This window comes from Dasypus novemcinctus, chromosome 12 (assembly GCF_030445035.2).
Source record: "Dasypus novemcinctus isolate mDasNov1 chromosome 12, mDasNov1.1.hap2, whole genome shotgun sequence".
Taxonomy (NCBI): Eukaryota; Metazoa; Chordata; class Mammalia; order Cingulata; family Dasypodidae; genus Dasypus; species Dasypus novemcinctus.
The window spans coordinates 62,572,376-62,588,836 of record NC_080684.1 but is presented as its reverse complement, the minus strand read 5'-3'; the positions used below and the strand labels follow the sequence as shown (position 1 = coordinate 62,588,836).

The following is a 16,461-nucleotide window of genomic DNA, read 5'->3' as shown; positions in this document are numbered from 1 at the left end:
GCCTGCATACATAACAACATAACTAGTCCTCTGAGCATAACTTAAGCTCTAAAGAATTTCTAAAGATATGCAGTGCTTCCTACTATAGTGCTCTGTCATTATCATGACTCAACTACTCTGTAGCTCCCCTACTGCCTTCTCTTGTCTCTGCTTTTTCTGCCTACCTCGTTGTCTTTTAACTTTTGTATATATCTCTCATTCAAAACACATCAAGAGAAGGGAAACTAATAGAATTAGCTAGTTACTATCATTTATGGAGCAATCCTATTAGTGCTCATAGTTCACTGGATACCCTGTGGAAGGCTGCCTTTAGGTAATGTACAGATTTCTGTTCCTGTCAACCGTGGCCAGAGAAACAAGTCACTGGATTAAAAAGTAAGCTTCTGCCTTGGCAGGAACTCTGGGTATCATGGCCAATATACTCAGTAAATAGTGAGAATGGTAATTCAAAGTATAAGATACTGAATAAGTAATCAAAGTAAATATCTATGTTAAAAAATATATATAAATGCTGTTTTAAAATTTTAGGAATGTACAGAAATTTTTTAATGAATTAATTTCTTTGTCAACTTTATAGCATTTATTCTGAATATTTTGAGTCTACTGTGAATCCTTCCACCTGGTTTTTTAAACACTGCTTCCATAACTGTCCAGGACTATGCATAATAGTTGGCAGTTCAGATAGTTGCATGGAATTTTTCCAGTGGGGAACTATTATAACAAAAATTAATCTCGGGGTTTCAGTCTATCCAGTAGCCAAAGGACCCTGGAATTCCTGAATTCTACCTTAGCCCAGCCACCCCTCCTGACTGTATAGTCTCCAAGAGAGGGGAAAAGGCCAATTCAACATAAATCAGTTTTCTGAATAATTACTTTGCCCAATGACAAATTCTCACCAGATTTACTGATTCTGATTTTAGCAGCTTTAAGTGGAATGTTCTTCAAAAATATTAAATTGAAGTTGATTTTCTGCCAAAGAAATTAGCAAATAAGTCCTAAAAATGCTAATTTTCCATCTAAAAAAATTTTTTTTTTTTTTAACAGCAGCTAGGGATTAAACCAGGACCTGTATGTGGGAAGCCAGCATTTTTTCAGGAGGCACCAGGAACTGAACCTAGGACCTCCCCTATGGGTGGTGGGTGCTCAACAGTTTGAGCCACATCCGCTTCCTTAAATTTTTTTTAATTCAAATGTGATGACATTGTATTTTCAAATTGCCTTCAGGTCCTTTTGAATGTCAGTTTTAATTTTTTCAGTCTTTTAAGCCTTTTTATGATTCATTTGCGGATTTTCAAATAGCATATTGGTATTATTTCATATTTCTAATAAAGTTTATATTCAAAACAGCCAAAAGAAATCAGAATTAGTTGAAACATCCATCATATTTGAAATTCTGAATTTGATTTCTAACAAAAATTGGGTTCTTTTCTTTTTCCAGAAATTCTACACACAAAAGCATAAAACCCTTTAAAATAGAGAAATAAAGATACTTGACTATGATTAGTTCTTTAATTTTATATACTCTAACCATAAAAGAAATTGTATGCTATTAAAGTTAAGTTGATATCAACCCAAACAAAATTGTTACAGATTTAGGATGTTAAACTTAAGCCCCATGGAAACTATAAAGAAAATACCAGAAGATATGCAAGGTTAAAGAGATAGTAAAGTATAGGTTACCAGGGATGGGGGGCTGGAGGACACTGAATTAATTTATAATGGACATAGGGTTTCTGTTTGGGGTGAAAGGAAAGTTCTGATTATAGATGGTGGTAAGGGTACTGCACCATTGGGAATGTGATTATCCCACTGAATGGTGTGTGGGAGTGGTTGAGATGGAAAAGTTTGTTATATATTTGTTCCCAAATTTTAAAAAAGTAGAAAGAGAAAGAAAAACAATGACAATTAAATGCAATATATGATCCTGGATGGAGGAGAAAAGGCTCAAAAGAACATTATTGAGGCGTGAAAAAATTGGAATGTAAACTGTAAGCTCTATATCAGTGTTAAATTTCTTGAACTTGATAATTGCTCTTAAGTCAGTTGCATAAGTATATAGCCTTGTTTTTAGGAAATATACATGGAAGTATTATGTGTTCATGGAACATGATGTATGCAGTCTTTTCTCAAATGTTCTGTAGAGAGTAGATATATGCATAGAAACAGAGATAATGATATGGCATATGTGGCAAAGTTAAAATTGATGGATCTGGGCTCTGGGGGTTGGGCAAGGGTATGTTGGAGCTCTCTTTCTGGGGTTTGTATTGTTTCTGTAACTGTCCTTTAAGTGAAATTATTTCAAAATAAAATATTTTTTTTTGAATTGTGAAAGAAGGATTTTAAAAACTGGTTAAACATCCTAAATATTCTGAAACATAAATGGTGTTAGGGTAATTTTTTTTAAGTGTATTTTCTGATCAGTAGTGTAAAGGAGCACTTCCATTAAAATTATCAAAAACCATTTTTGGTAAATTGGTAAAACTGGCTTTTCAGCAAAATTGGTATCTGGGGAGTGAGCCATTTTATTAACTCATTTTCAGGAAATTGACCAGGAATTCCAAGGGGAGAAGTATGTACAGAAGTCAATGTAAATAAGAACTTAGATACCACTTGTTTTTAATTGGGCCAATGCACAATATTCAGATGCAGAACTCTGGAATAGGATGCAACAACTGACTTACAGCCAAAGGAGACTTTCCATTTCCAAATAGTCAAACCCAAATCTCAGGATTTTATCTTCTTAAAGCCAATCACATAGTACAGCAAGCAGAAAAAATGATAGACCAGAGCTCACCAAAGGAAAAAAATCTATGTAGTTAGGTTTTCTTACAAGTGAAAAACGTAAGCCATCTTAACAATTCTGGAGCATGAATTATTAGAAAAGAGAACTCAAAGGAAGTGTAAATAAAACTTTAGATAGATGCGGGAGAGGGCCAAAAGACCTATTTAGTTGTCTGGTTGCATGGATGCAAAGTGACTCTTACTGGTAATAAACGTTTCAATTAATGTTCTGGAATCTGACCATTCAGATTATCCAATTCCCCTAGAAGTACAGGAAAGGAGGAGCGCGCTTAACTATCTGAAAGAAAACTAGGATGTTTTTGGTTTCGTTTCACACTATTCACCCACTCTCGCCTCCATCTAGATAAACTATTTTAAAGAGCTGAGGAAAAGTGATACATAGAACGTAAGATGAAAGCTGATGAGTTGATTCTAATTCTAAACATTCTTTTTACTCTTTCATTATTTTGGTATAAATCCTGTGTTCTGTTTCCTTTACTCATACCTGTGTGTTAATTACTCTATCTGAATAGTGTTATTTCTTTTAACACTCAATGGAGGGAAGTTTGTTTTTCTCTCCATTATCTTTAATGCACTTATATCCCTTTTATAATTATTATGTTGCAGAGACAAGAAAGATTTGCTGATAGGTCACTATTGGAGATGGAGAAAAGGGTAAGTGACCATTTTATTGAATAAGTAATCATTTCCCCCTTTATTGTTTTGTGAAAGCCATGGTAGGTTTTTTTGGTTTCGTTTTCATGGATCATGATTTTAATTAGGTTAGGAAATGTCTTTTATAGCTTAGCTTCTTTATAAAGTTATATGGGATGAAATTATCTTGTTAAATCTCCATTTACCCTGTTATTCTTTTATTGAATTAGAGCCATCTTGAAATGTATACACTGTGATAGTGAATCTGGTATTTAGAAATGTCATTTTATCTTTCCTTAATTTTTATGGTTATATACCATAAAACGTTTGTGTGTGTGTATTTATATATATAGTTTAATCCCTTGCAAAATTAAAACATTTCAGTTCTTGAAATAAAATTTTTAAATATTCTGGGGACATCCAGTCATTTTTCTTACACCTTTTCAAAATTACTTTTAAGTTAACAGTTTAATAATGTTTAGTTTTTTGATTGAATAGTTTTGCTTAAATAGGAAAATTTCAACCAAAAAATGGTTATAAAAGTTATTTTACCATTTTATGTCTCTCAGAAATTTTTTTATGTTATATCTGGCTATGATATATTCACTTGCATTTCTCTCTGCTTATTATTATTACTCAGGGGTCAGCAGTACCCATAAGAATAACTTTACAAGTTTAGTTGGAGCAACCCAGAATGCATAAGTGATCCAAAAGGAAAAGCAAAAAAAAAAAAAAAAAAAGTCTGTAGTACACGTGAACATTGACTAGACTTTCAGGGTTTCAGCCAGATAAGAAATTACATCCTGGATAGTCTTGATTTGTAGGTTCAAGAAATAAGCAATCAGAAAAAAAGAAAGAAAAAAGCAATCAGGAGCAGTTAATATAAATCACTTTTTTTCCCATTCTATTTTTGAAATAACCATTCTATCTTTTTACCAACAAAAAAGGTGATTTTTTAAAATGTAATATAAAAATAAAGAAGTATTCTGTGTTAATATCTACATTTACTTTGTAGTAGCTACCAGCTTTATTATGATTTCAGCAAATTTTTAAAATTAGGGGAATGCGTATGGCTCAAGCAGTTGAGTGCCTGCTTCCCACATGGGAGGTCTTGGGTTTAATTCCTAGTGACTCCTAAAAACAAACAAGCAAACAAATGGAAAAAAAAACTTTAGTGTAGCTGATGTGGCTCTGGTTGAGCACTGGCTTCTCACATATGAGGTCCAAGTTCAGTCCCCGTCCCCAGTACCTCAAAAAAAAAAAAAAATTTAGTGTTCTGGGCAATTAAAAAATTAGTAGTATAACTGTTGATGGCTAAAATGTAGAATCACTTATTACTTTATTAAATTTAATGTTGTTTGTTACATCCTGTCACAGTATAACTGTTGTTGAATTTTATTTTAATAAGTAGAGTAGTAAAATCAGTTCTCTATTAACCATACTAATAGTAGTTAAGATGGATAACAGAATATACTTAACGGTCATGCATTTCGAAGAATAATTTTTCTTGTGAAAGTAGTGCATTTTTATTATAAAAATTTTAGCAAAATAAGAAAGTAAAGTCATCCAAAGTAATCATATAGAGATAACTAATACTTTGGTTTCTATTCTTCATCTTTTTTTCTAGATTTATACACACACATGGTCATATTCTGACTTTTTCACCCAACCTTTTCCTTTTTCTGCCTATCAAATGTAGATGTTTTACAAAGTAGCTAATCCATCTACTATAATAGATTTGATGATAATAGTATTAATAATAACTGCTAACATTTATTCCTCACTCCTTATGTATTAAGCAGGCACTGGGCTAACACTTTACATGTATTTTCTTTTACCCATATTTTTAAATGTTAGTAATACATTTGTTTGTCCAATATAAGAAATTGCCTATATATTTACAGTTATCAAATAGAATTTTATTGAGCCATTAGGACCAGGCATTTTGGTGTAATGTTCTTGTCCTGCCTACCAGTAACTTAAAATCTTGAAGACACCTAATAAAATTGAGACTTAAAAAATTACCAGTTAGAGGAAATATTCTATTTTTGATACCTCACAAAGTTAAGAGGATCAAATTTGATATGATATGTGCTAGTGTTTTGAAAAGTGCAGTGGTTTAGATGAATTTGTCATAGCTGTATATAAGCTAGGAGAAATATTTTAAAAATAGTATTTTTGTGTATGCAATAATGTTTAAGCATGTCAGTATTAGAATAACTGTGAAACTGAATATGATTCTATTTTTTAAAACCACATACCCTAAAAACATTAACCTTTACAGTAAATGAACTATTTTACTAAATATCAACATTATTTATTAATCTGGGAAAGAAATGTTTTGGAAATAGTTTCTATATGATGAAACTAAATTTAAATGGTTTGTATCTGAAAGGTAACCGGCAAGAGTCAATATCTTCTGGGCGGTATGACCTAACCAAAGTTTTACAACACTTAAATTACTGCTGCTTGCTTTTTGCATAACACCCTAGAATGCTTATTATTTAAGGGGGAACAAAAGAGTACACTGCAATAATGTGTTGTATGTTGCCTTTGCCTGTCACTCTTTGAAAAGATGTATTTAAAATTATTGCTGCAGTTGCTTCTCCATTAGATTCACTGCATTAATGCTGCACCCAGTGTCAACCAAAGCTATAAAGTTTATTGCATAAATAATGGAGGAGATAAGCATCTCTTAGATCCTTTCGAAATTTTAAAGTACAAATATTTTAGGCATGTTTGCTTCTCTGCTTTTCTGCTTCTGTCACTGTAGTATAATTGCATTTTTGTGTGTTGTATTTTTCTTTTCTATAGAACCCTGAGTATTGACTTACTCTATACCTAGGTTTTACAAGAAGTAAAATAACAGAACATGTTATAGAGCATCTTACCAGAAAGTCATATCTTTAAAGAAAGAGCTTATAAAAAATAATTAAAATACAGATCTTCATATTTATTTCTCTCACATTTTGGGAAGCTCTTTACACATCACTGGCATCACATCTTTTTTCTACACTGCTCCTGATTTGATCTTTGATTCTAAATTATCACTACTTCACAATGTAGAAGAATACTTTAACAATATAATAATTATATAATTAATTTTGGTACCTTATTGATTTAGGAACGAAGAGCTCTAGAAAGAAGAATATCTGAAATGGAAGAAGAGCTCAAAGTAAGTAGACCATGACTATTTTATGAGAGAGATGCTGTTTTTGAACTTAATTTTATAATAATATTATAGAGATCATATTACCTGTTCGCAAAATCCTTGTTTGGGGTAGACTGTGAGCTAAGAGAGGATTTGAAACTCGAAATTTTTATATTCAATTTGTAAAGCACAGTTGAAGTAGAGGTATAGAAGAAACTATACAATAAAGACGATACAAGATTTGGGTTGTTTTTTTTTAATTAAAGAAGTTATGAGCTTATAAAACCATCATGCATAATATGGAGAGTTCCTATGCATCACCCCTCCACCAACACCTTACATTGTTACAGATTATGAAAGAACATGGTCAGACTATTACACCACTAAAATATTACCATAGTGTACACTTGGTCTGTTTTAAGTATTCTCTCAAGAACTATAACAAATGTGCAATACTAATACATATGTTAAAATGGGGGGTTATATGGAAAAGAGTTGGGATTTTTGTCTCATTTTGGTTACCAGTTGTTGCATCTCTGTTCTCCTTTTAGCATTCATTTGATGTTGGTCTGTTTTAAAAGTATTTGCAAACTACTAAATATATTTCCCATTTTGTCTTTAAAAGTGGCAAACTAATAAACCTTGACTAAGGTAGAATTGCTAAACTACGTAATATTTTTTAAAATTTTTCTTCATTCTTTCCATTTCTCTATTTCCCTGTTTCTTGGAGAGTACATGGGTTGGGTTAGGGCAGGGGTTCTTAACCAAGGGTCCATGAGCTTGAATTAAAATTCAAAAAAACATTCTTCTGGGATGTGTTAGTGCAGGTGTGATATATATTAAATAATACATAGTATAGTATGAACTTAGTAAGGGATCCATGGTTTTCGCCTGACTAGCAAAGGAGACAGTCTGTGGAACAAAAATGGTTAAGAACCCCTGGGTTCAGGGATCCATATAGATAAATGTCCTCCTTTGGAAATAAAGTACATTAGAAGATCAAACCGAGCTGTATTTTATTGACCTCTGCATTACTTGTGGGAATATTTTTTATGAAGATTGAAAGCAACAATATTTGCAGGAAACAATTTGCTTAGTTAAATGATTACCTCTTGTCATATTGCCTTGTATAAAATGTCTTTATTCATGAATTATCGAACTAATACATAGGAAATTGTGCCCATATATTTAGAATTTCATGATTTAAATATTTTATTATTGAATTGCTTATTTTATTTTATTAGACCCTTATTGAATGGTTTTTAAGATTGAGCATACTGCCCCATGGGTTCTAGAGCCCCCTCTCAATCAGAAGAAGACTGGGCAACACCATCCCAAAATCCTCAAGATTGAGGAATGAACAAACTAAGGAGGAATATAACTGTGGACCAAAGTAGACTTATTATTATTCTAGTAATAGAAGTACTTGTAACATTGATAAAAAGACAGTGGTCACCAGAGGTTCTGAGGGTCAGGAGAAGGAAGAATAGATGTAACGTGGAGCATTTTTGGGACACTGGAATTGTTCTGCCTGATATTGCAGTTATTAGTAGAGACCATAATATAAACTATAGACCATAGTTAGTAGCAGTGCTTCAGTATTTGTTCATCAATTGTAACAAATGTACCACACTAATGAAAGATGTTATTATTAGGGGAAAATGTGAGGGGGGGGTGGGTAGTGGGGTGGGATATATGATAATACCCTGTATTTTTAATGTAACTTTTATATAATCTAAAACTTCTTTTAAAATACAGGAAAAACAAAAAGATTGGGGATAACCTTTTTGGATTTTGGTTTCCTTTGTATTGTTTTGTTTGAAATGGAAATTCAGGAATACCTTTACCTTTCTAAATCTCTTTGAATATTCTTTTTAAGCTCCTAATTTTTTAATGCCTTTATTCATTGCCTATGATTCTTTATATTCTTATTGTGCTGTTTCCCATTTTCTTATTTTCTTCCTATTTATTTATGTTCTGATACCTGTAGAACCTGCACCAAATAAAGGAAACTGAAACTCTGAGAGAGTTAAATTAGTAACTGCTAACTGAGAAGAGGGCCTTCACAAGAGTGGTAGCCAAGCACTCAGGGTTCTGTAGGCAACTGCAGTCTGTGAACCTATAGTTTATAGTTCCATCTTTCGTACTTCCACTTGATTTCACACTTTCTAAAAGACCTATTCCTTTTTCCTCACCTTTCAAAATTACTAGATTATCTAATTACGTAAAGCAAAACTTACTTGGAAAACAACTTTAAGCAGAATCTTTATCTGAAGTTCATGTTAAGATACTTTATATTAAGATACCTCTGTAATATAAAACTAAATGAATATTAAACTAAGATAAGTCTAGCTGAAAATTACATTTTTTAAAACAATAATGCATGTTTAATTTCAGCTTCAAAATTTAACTGGTCCTAGTATACCTAAATCAGACAAACATATTTTATGTCCAAAATATAAGCTCCATTTCCTAGCAAACCAGGTAAAGTATGTGTAATTTTAATCAGTCTTGGGATTATAGAAAGTCCAGTTAACATAACATTGCTACCCCCTCTTCTAATGTGCTGTAAAAACAAGAGAATATTGAATTTCTTTTTAAGATTTTATTTATTTATTTCTCTGCCCCCCTCCCCCACCCCCGTTGTCTGTTCTTTGCGTCTATTTGCTGCATGTTCTTTGTCCGCTTCTGTTGTCAGCGGCACGGGAATCTGTGTTTCTTTTTGCTCTGTCATCTTGTTGTGTCAGCTCTCTGTGTGTGCGGCACCATTCCTGGGCATGCTGCACTTTCTTTGGCACTAGGCAGCTCTCCTTATGGGGCGCACTCCTTGCACATGGGGCTCCCCTATGCGGGGACACCCCTGCGTGGCAGGGCACTCCTTGCGCGTATCAGCACTGCGTGTGGGCTAGCTCCACACGGGTCAAGGAGGCCCAGGGTTTGAACCATGGACCTCCCATGTGGTAGATGGACGCCCTAACCACTGGGCTAAGTCTGCTTCCCAATTGTTTTGTTTTGAGTATGTCAGAGTATGTTTTTCTGTTTGATTCAAATACTTACTCTTTTTCCTATACTTGGATGTTTTCATAAATGCAGATTTATTACTTTGACTTATAAATTATTTTATACTATAATAGTAATAGTTGCTTTGTTGTCATTTAATGAGCTCCTGTCTTGGATCAGACTTGTCCTGAGAAAAACTTTCATAGGCTAAGTGAATCCTTGAACAAATTTTAATCATTTAGAACAGGTCTAACTTCCTCCAAACTTTTCTGAATCGGCTTGTTTTCTTGTGAAACAATAGTAAATACTGTGATTTTAGATCTGATTTATAGAAAGCAAAAGGCTTTGGTTTAGGTGCTGACAAACCCCTTTAAAGAGTCTATACTAACAAAAGTAGGCCTCTTTTCTTGGTTGTTTCTAATATGCTGTGCTTTTGAGTCATAATATCATGTGAATCAGAAAATTTCAGTTGATGCTTTGAGAGAATAAATCTTTCATTCAGTCACTTACCAATTAGCTTCACAATATTAGGGTTTTTTGTTCTACTTCCTGATGTATTTTCCCACTAGAAATATATATAACTGCAAAGCTTGTTCAATGCTTTGTAATTAAAATATTAATATGTATAACGTTTTATCTTTTATTGAAATAAACTCTTCTTTTTTCCTGTTGTAGATGTTACCAGACCTAAAAGCAGACAATCAGAGGCTAAAGGATGAAAATGGGGCCTTGATCAGAGTTATAAGCAAACTTTCCAAATAATTTTTTTTTAAAAGCAGCAAGTAATGGAATTGCACATACTCGTAACCCAGTGGACCATAATTGGCAGTCGCTGGAAGCCTAGGAAGAATCCTCGGAGACTGTCATTTTTGGATATCCTGCCAAATGCCCTCTTATCTAGGGTTTGTTTTGTTTATTTTATTTTATTTTATTTTTTATTAAGACCATTGTTTCATGTTAATACAGCTGCTGAGATTTTTTTTTTAATGACTGAGAAAACTTGTTTACAGTTCCAGCTTATAAGGAAAGTGTTCAAGGCCAGATATGCCTCAGATATTTGACCAGTAAGCCTTAGTTGTACATAAATACTTTTGTGTCAACAAAAACTTTCAGCACTCACAGAAGACAGTTATTCAACATTTTTTGATGTGCCACAGTTTCCAGTTTTTTGGTATTTAATTTTTTTTTTTGCTTTACATCTAAGTTTGGGTTTGTGTTTTTTCCTTCTAACTCTTCATGTGGCAGACTATTCTATGTTTTCACAGCTTTTTCATTAACAGAAAAGAACACTTGCTCTTCTGAGATAATTGTCATGTATTAGGCTAGTTCTGTGTTGTCTACCACCTAGAACTGAATTGTTTGGTGGAACATTTGCTGTCACTGTTTGTGCAATATGCATTTATTTCTTATACGAATGCTTTAAAGTCAATTGAGATTAGATTCTTTTAAGTCCTATTTTCTGCCTTTATTGGTCACTTTGTTTTTGTTTGTTTTTTTTTAATTGTAGAGTAAGATAATAGATTCCATAATCTTCACATTCATTTTAGCAGGTACTGAGTGATGCTGTATATATAAATAAGTGTATTGTTTTGATTTTTAGATCACCACATGGCATGCTTGACTATTTTCTTACTTCAAATGTCTGTTAATACAAAGTAGGCTACTCCATAATAGTGTTAAAAACAAAATTTGCTAACCAGGTGATATAAAGACTTTTAAAAGTTACACATTATATGGAGCCCTGTCTTTATGAAAGTTTTCTACTGTAAAGTGCTTTTTCTTTTTAGTTTTCATTTGATAAATTCAGCTATAATTAAAGTTCCATAAAATAATTGTTTCACATTTCACATACCTATATTTATCTGAGTGCTGTCTAAAACTGTTGTGCTAGCCAACATAATGCTATGAAATCATTTGTAGACTTAACCCATGAGTTATTGTTAAATGCACTGTTATTGCCATGTGAAGAGGCATCGACTTTGATAACCACCATCATGTTCAGACCATTTTATACATTTCAGTGGCCTTTTTAAAAAACAAAACCAAGTATATAATGAAGATGGCTTTTATTTGGACAAATAGCTTTTATATTTCCATTAAACCATGCAAAAAATATTTCATCTTCTGGCACATAACTGTCTCTTTAAAAACCACTGAAGAGTTCCACCATTTAAATAAATTGTACATTGTAAAGCTTATAGTAGCTAATTGTATTATTGATTGTATTGTATACTCTATTAAATGTGAATTTGTACCCCTTCATTTTAAAAGGTCATTGTGTTCTACTGCCTACTTTAGATTACTTTGGGATTGGGTAAGGGTGTTTTCGGTAAGCAGGATTTTAAGTCCTCTTTCTCTTGATTGGTTTTATGAAGATATAAGGTTGTGCTCTTACTACCAAGCTCAGGATTCTTGATTTTAAAGGTACAAGGATAGTTGTGGGAATTTTATTTTTGGTTATATTTGAACTGTATGAATGGTGGGTCTGAATATAGAGAATTTCCTTGGTCTTGTATTGAGATAAAATATACAGGTAATTGATCAGTTTGAGTGACTGCAACATGTTTTGGTTGCACAACAGTTAGGCATGCTAAGGATTATATTTGTGAAGTTTGGATGCCTGTGAAGAATGATTAAATACATGTTTCTAATATTTTAGTGTTTTGTATTTAGGTTATTTATTCTTTATATCTAAAATTGAACAGCTACTGTGCTATATTGATTTTTTTGGTAGTATTGAGCAGACCTTGTTTCTGCATGAAACTAGTTGCAAAACCCACTATTTTGGAAATAAAAATGTATTTTGACATATACAAATAAAATGAATAAAACTATTTTAAATGTGTGAACTTTACTGAAGACAGATTTTGTTCTGAGATTGATATTTAAAGTCAGCATGGATATTTTTTCACAAAATTCCTTTATTTGGATATCAATTTGAATAATTTTCAAAATTGTAATACTGTGATAATTTGCACAACATTGTTCATGCACATCTGTAAATGCAATCTTAATTGCCATATTTATGCAATCTGTATACCAAATTGAACAAATGTTTATATATTTTACATAAAGCTGTCTGTATGTGAGTCTGAGAACTAGTTTTTTATAAATGGGTAAAAAATAATGAAAATCAAAAAAAAATTCTTTAAGATAATTGCTTTGTAACCACAAGACTTCATTTTTTATTACGCCTGTGTTTTTCAATTTAAGGGCAAGAGATAGACTTGGGGAGACATGTAAAGATAATATTCTAATGCAATGTAAAATTCATTCTCTAGCCTAGCTTTGTTTAAGCTTCAACTACCAGTCTACTCACCAATATACTGATAGATCTGTAATTAGATAGGAGACACTTGGGATTTTGAAACTTTGATAAGGGACTTGTAATAAGCCTTTGTTTGACTAAATTAATACTAAAAGGATTGAATTTGTCTTTTCTTCCTACTTCCAGTATTTCCCATATGCATTTTCACCAAATGATAGCCATAACTATTTGCCCTCCATAAAAAATTGTTTGACATTGAAATACTTCAAAGCCTAAAATGAAAAGTGGCTATAGAACTATCTAGGAGACTATTCATGTAAAAAGCAATGTAGATATTCACTAAATCATCATAGACTTTTTTAATTCTTTTGCTTAAAGGTTTATTTTCACTTGACTTTTGGGGCTTGTCTTAAGATAATTATGACACCCAATGCCAATATTCTCTGAGTCTGTTGTTAGAAGAAATATCCAGAAGAAATACCCAATTCTTAACTCCAAACTAAAGCCATATATTTCACATAGAATATAATAGCTTTGTAGATTATCCTTCACTTTGTTGTTATAAGGAGCGTACAGCACAAACTCCATTAATGATCATTAACTATTCATTAGACTATTGCTAATGAAAACCTTTAGCTGCAAAGATGAACACTGGCTGATAGAAAATATATTCTGTGTGTTCCATGTTTTACACTATATGTGTGTGATCTGTGTGCCTGCCTTTTCAACAGAAGTAAAGTGCATATAAAAACTTTCCAGAAGTACTGAGTGTAGAGTGAAGTATTAGTTACTTTTTTCCCTATTATATGTCTCTCAATAACTAAATCCATTTTTTGATTTTTGTTTTGGAAAGGTTCCCTGGGGTTAAGTACTATGTAACAGCAGAGGTAAGTGACAGAGAGAGGATCATATCACTATTTAATGTAAAATAAACCATGAATACTATATCTTTTTTCTGTAATTTTTAAGACTTATTACAAGTTTTCTAAAGTCTTTTAGAAATAATATCTTTCAAGCCAGACTATACCACAAAACAAATGAAAAAACCAGCTCAGGGAAGCCAATGTAGCTCTGGTTGAGGACCAGGTTCCCACATACAAGGTTCCATTGTTCAGTCTCCAGCCCCCGGTACCTCAAAATTAAATATTAAAAATAATAATCAAGTTCCCTGAATAGTTGTTTGGGCTTAGTAAATATTCTCAACAAATATAATTATTGTTACTTTGAAGAAATGACTACATTAATAATTTTGATAAATATTTATAATGGGTATTTTCAGGGAACTATGGTATTAAAAAGTCTCATAGTATTGTTTCTTCTTAGAATATAATAAAGCAAAATTATGGAATAACTTGCCCAGTTAACTATTCAGTTAACCATAAACACCTAATTTTTTTTTTACTCTGGGAACTTAGTATTCCCAGAAAGGTATAAGAGGTGAATTTTGGAGGACTCCTTGAACCATGCCACCCCATCTGTCCTGAAGGATTCCAGGGACATTGACCTTCTACTCATGTGAGTTTTACCCATTTACAAACCCATTTCCGGAAAAGGAGAGAGGGAAAAAGTGTACGAACGTTTTTTTGTCAGGAGTTATATACAAAACGTATTTGCCATAGAAGAGGCAGCTGATAAGTATGGGCTAGTAAACGTTTTAATTAATACTTACTGTTAGACAATTGCCATTTGTTTTAACTAAAATTTATCAATGTTGGAATGTCAAGATTATCACTAGTTTTGGATGATTTTGAAGTTTATGTAATGTTTCTCATAAAATATCCTGAGGTCATCTGGGCCAATTACCAGCCATTTAGGTCAGACTAATTTTGTTATGTAATGGTCTTCTGCATAAGAGTTAAATAATCTGTGATCTACTCTTTTGCCTAAAATTTATATTACTGACTAGCTCATTCTTATTGCATGCTGTACTGCCTACAGTATCTAGGCCTTGCATTACTGAGACCTGTAGTAGGAACCAGAGGAGTGGAAGCTCATTTTTAATCAATATTTTCTGTGTACCAGACCATACACATACCTTGTTTTCTGGTTAATTTTTTTTTTAACTATTTCTTATGTTTTACTTTACTATGAGCTCCTTGAAAGGACAGTCATTTTCATCTTTGTTCTCAGCATTTAGTAAAGCGCATGCACAAAGGAAGTGTTTACTGAATATTTTGAAGAAAAAGTAAATCTGAATAATTGGGATATATAAGTTTTGCAGATGTAAAAAATCTTGGCTAGTACCTAGATTTTTAAGAAAATCTTTTTTAAGAAATTAAATACAAAACATTCTGTTTCCTGCAGACTTCATCTTAGTTCATCAAGTTCTTAACATTTACTACATGCCAGGAACTGTTCTAAATGGTGAGGTTACATCCATAGGCCAACTGGCAATAATAAAATCCCTGCCTTGGGGAGATTACAGTCAAGTAGCAGAGTTATAAAATAAATACACAATATTTAGAATGTAATGGTTACAACTGAAATAAAACAATATGAGGTTTCAAGAGTGAGGGGATAGCAAGTCAGAAAAGGCTTTACTGAGAAGGTAACATTTGAACAAAAATTTGAAGGAGGGGAGGGAAAAACTGCAGATTTCTGGGGCGACAGCATCTCCAGGCAGAGGGAATAACCAGAGCAAAGACCTTGAAGTGTGAACATTTGAAGGATACTTGAGAAGCCAGTAAAACCAATGTGGTGTTATAGTCAAGTGAAAAAGTAGTTGAGTAGCAAGAGAGAAGGTCAGAAAGGTAAAGACTCTAATTTCAGCATTTATTGACCAAATTTGTGTGCTACCCTCTGAGTTACAGACTTGCCCTGTAAAGAAACTTACAGACTTGTTATAACCTTTTCTCAAGAATAATTTGTAGTTCTTTATAAGAGATACAAATACTGTATAATTAATTTTTTAAATATTATAAAGGAGATAAGAATTGGATTATAAATTAAGTATTGGGGAGAATATTTATACTAGAAAACCTAGACTATCTCTTAAGGGGAACCTTATTCAATTAAATGTAAAGCATTCCAAGATACCTAACAAGTCAGAAATGGATAGACCTTCATTAGTAAATAAAGAAGCATGTAAATTCATTGAAAAAAATAAACTTTTTACGTCTGTTCTCAAAAAATAATTTTTCTCTTTGGTCTGTACATCTAATATACGTTGACCTCATCGGTCTCTACATTTTTTGTAACATTTCTGTCCATATGGTCATTTCTGATTTCTGCCCCCAAAGTAGAAGCTATACTTTTCAGGTATGCATTTATAAATGTTATGATGCAATTCCATGAGGGATCAGAATACTGTATTATATACCCCAGGCTTTCAATTGGGATCCCTGAAAGACTACCTTCTGGAAGGAAAGGGTAAAATTGACATAAATAAGCCACCACAAAGACTGAAATTCCTTCCATCCTGCCAGAAGTTAAAAGTACATCCTTTTTGGAAGAAAGCTTTATCTGGAATCTCAACTTAGAATTTTAAAAGCACAATGTCCAGAATACGATAAAAATTAAGTTAAAATACATCCTTTTGGAAGATAACATTATCTGGAGCCTAAACTTATAATTTTTAAAACCAGTGTCTGAATTAATAAAAATTAGA

The 16,461-nt window shown here is 32.5% G+C and overlaps 1 protein-coding gene across 6 annotated transcripts in view; it reads left to right on the top strand.

Moving 5' to 3' along the window:
- The window catches only part of PPP1R12A (protein phosphatase 1 regulatory subunit 12A), a 221,214-nt gene extending 208,539 nt beyond the window's left edge, over positions 1 to 12,675 (top strand). For 5 of the 6 annotated variants that reach the window (XM_058308478.1, XM_071218972.1, XM_058308481.2 and 2 more), the window contains 3 exons: positions 3,409 to 3,456; positions 6,560 to 6,610; positions 10,262 to 12,675. In XM_058308478.1, the coding sequence (XP_058164461.1) occupies positions 3,409 to 3,456; positions 6,560 to 6,610; positions 10,262 to 10,348 (186 nt within the window). In that variant the 3' untranslated portion in view covers positions 10,349 to 12,675. Of the gene's footprint in view, positions 1 to 3,408; positions 3,457 to 5,830; positions 5,862 to 6,559; positions 6,611 to 10,261 lie in introns of all 6 variants that reach the window. The other variant, XM_058308480.2, reaches the window with a different exon arrangement.
- The last annotated feature ends 3,786 nt before the right edge of the window (positions 12,676 to 16,461 follow it).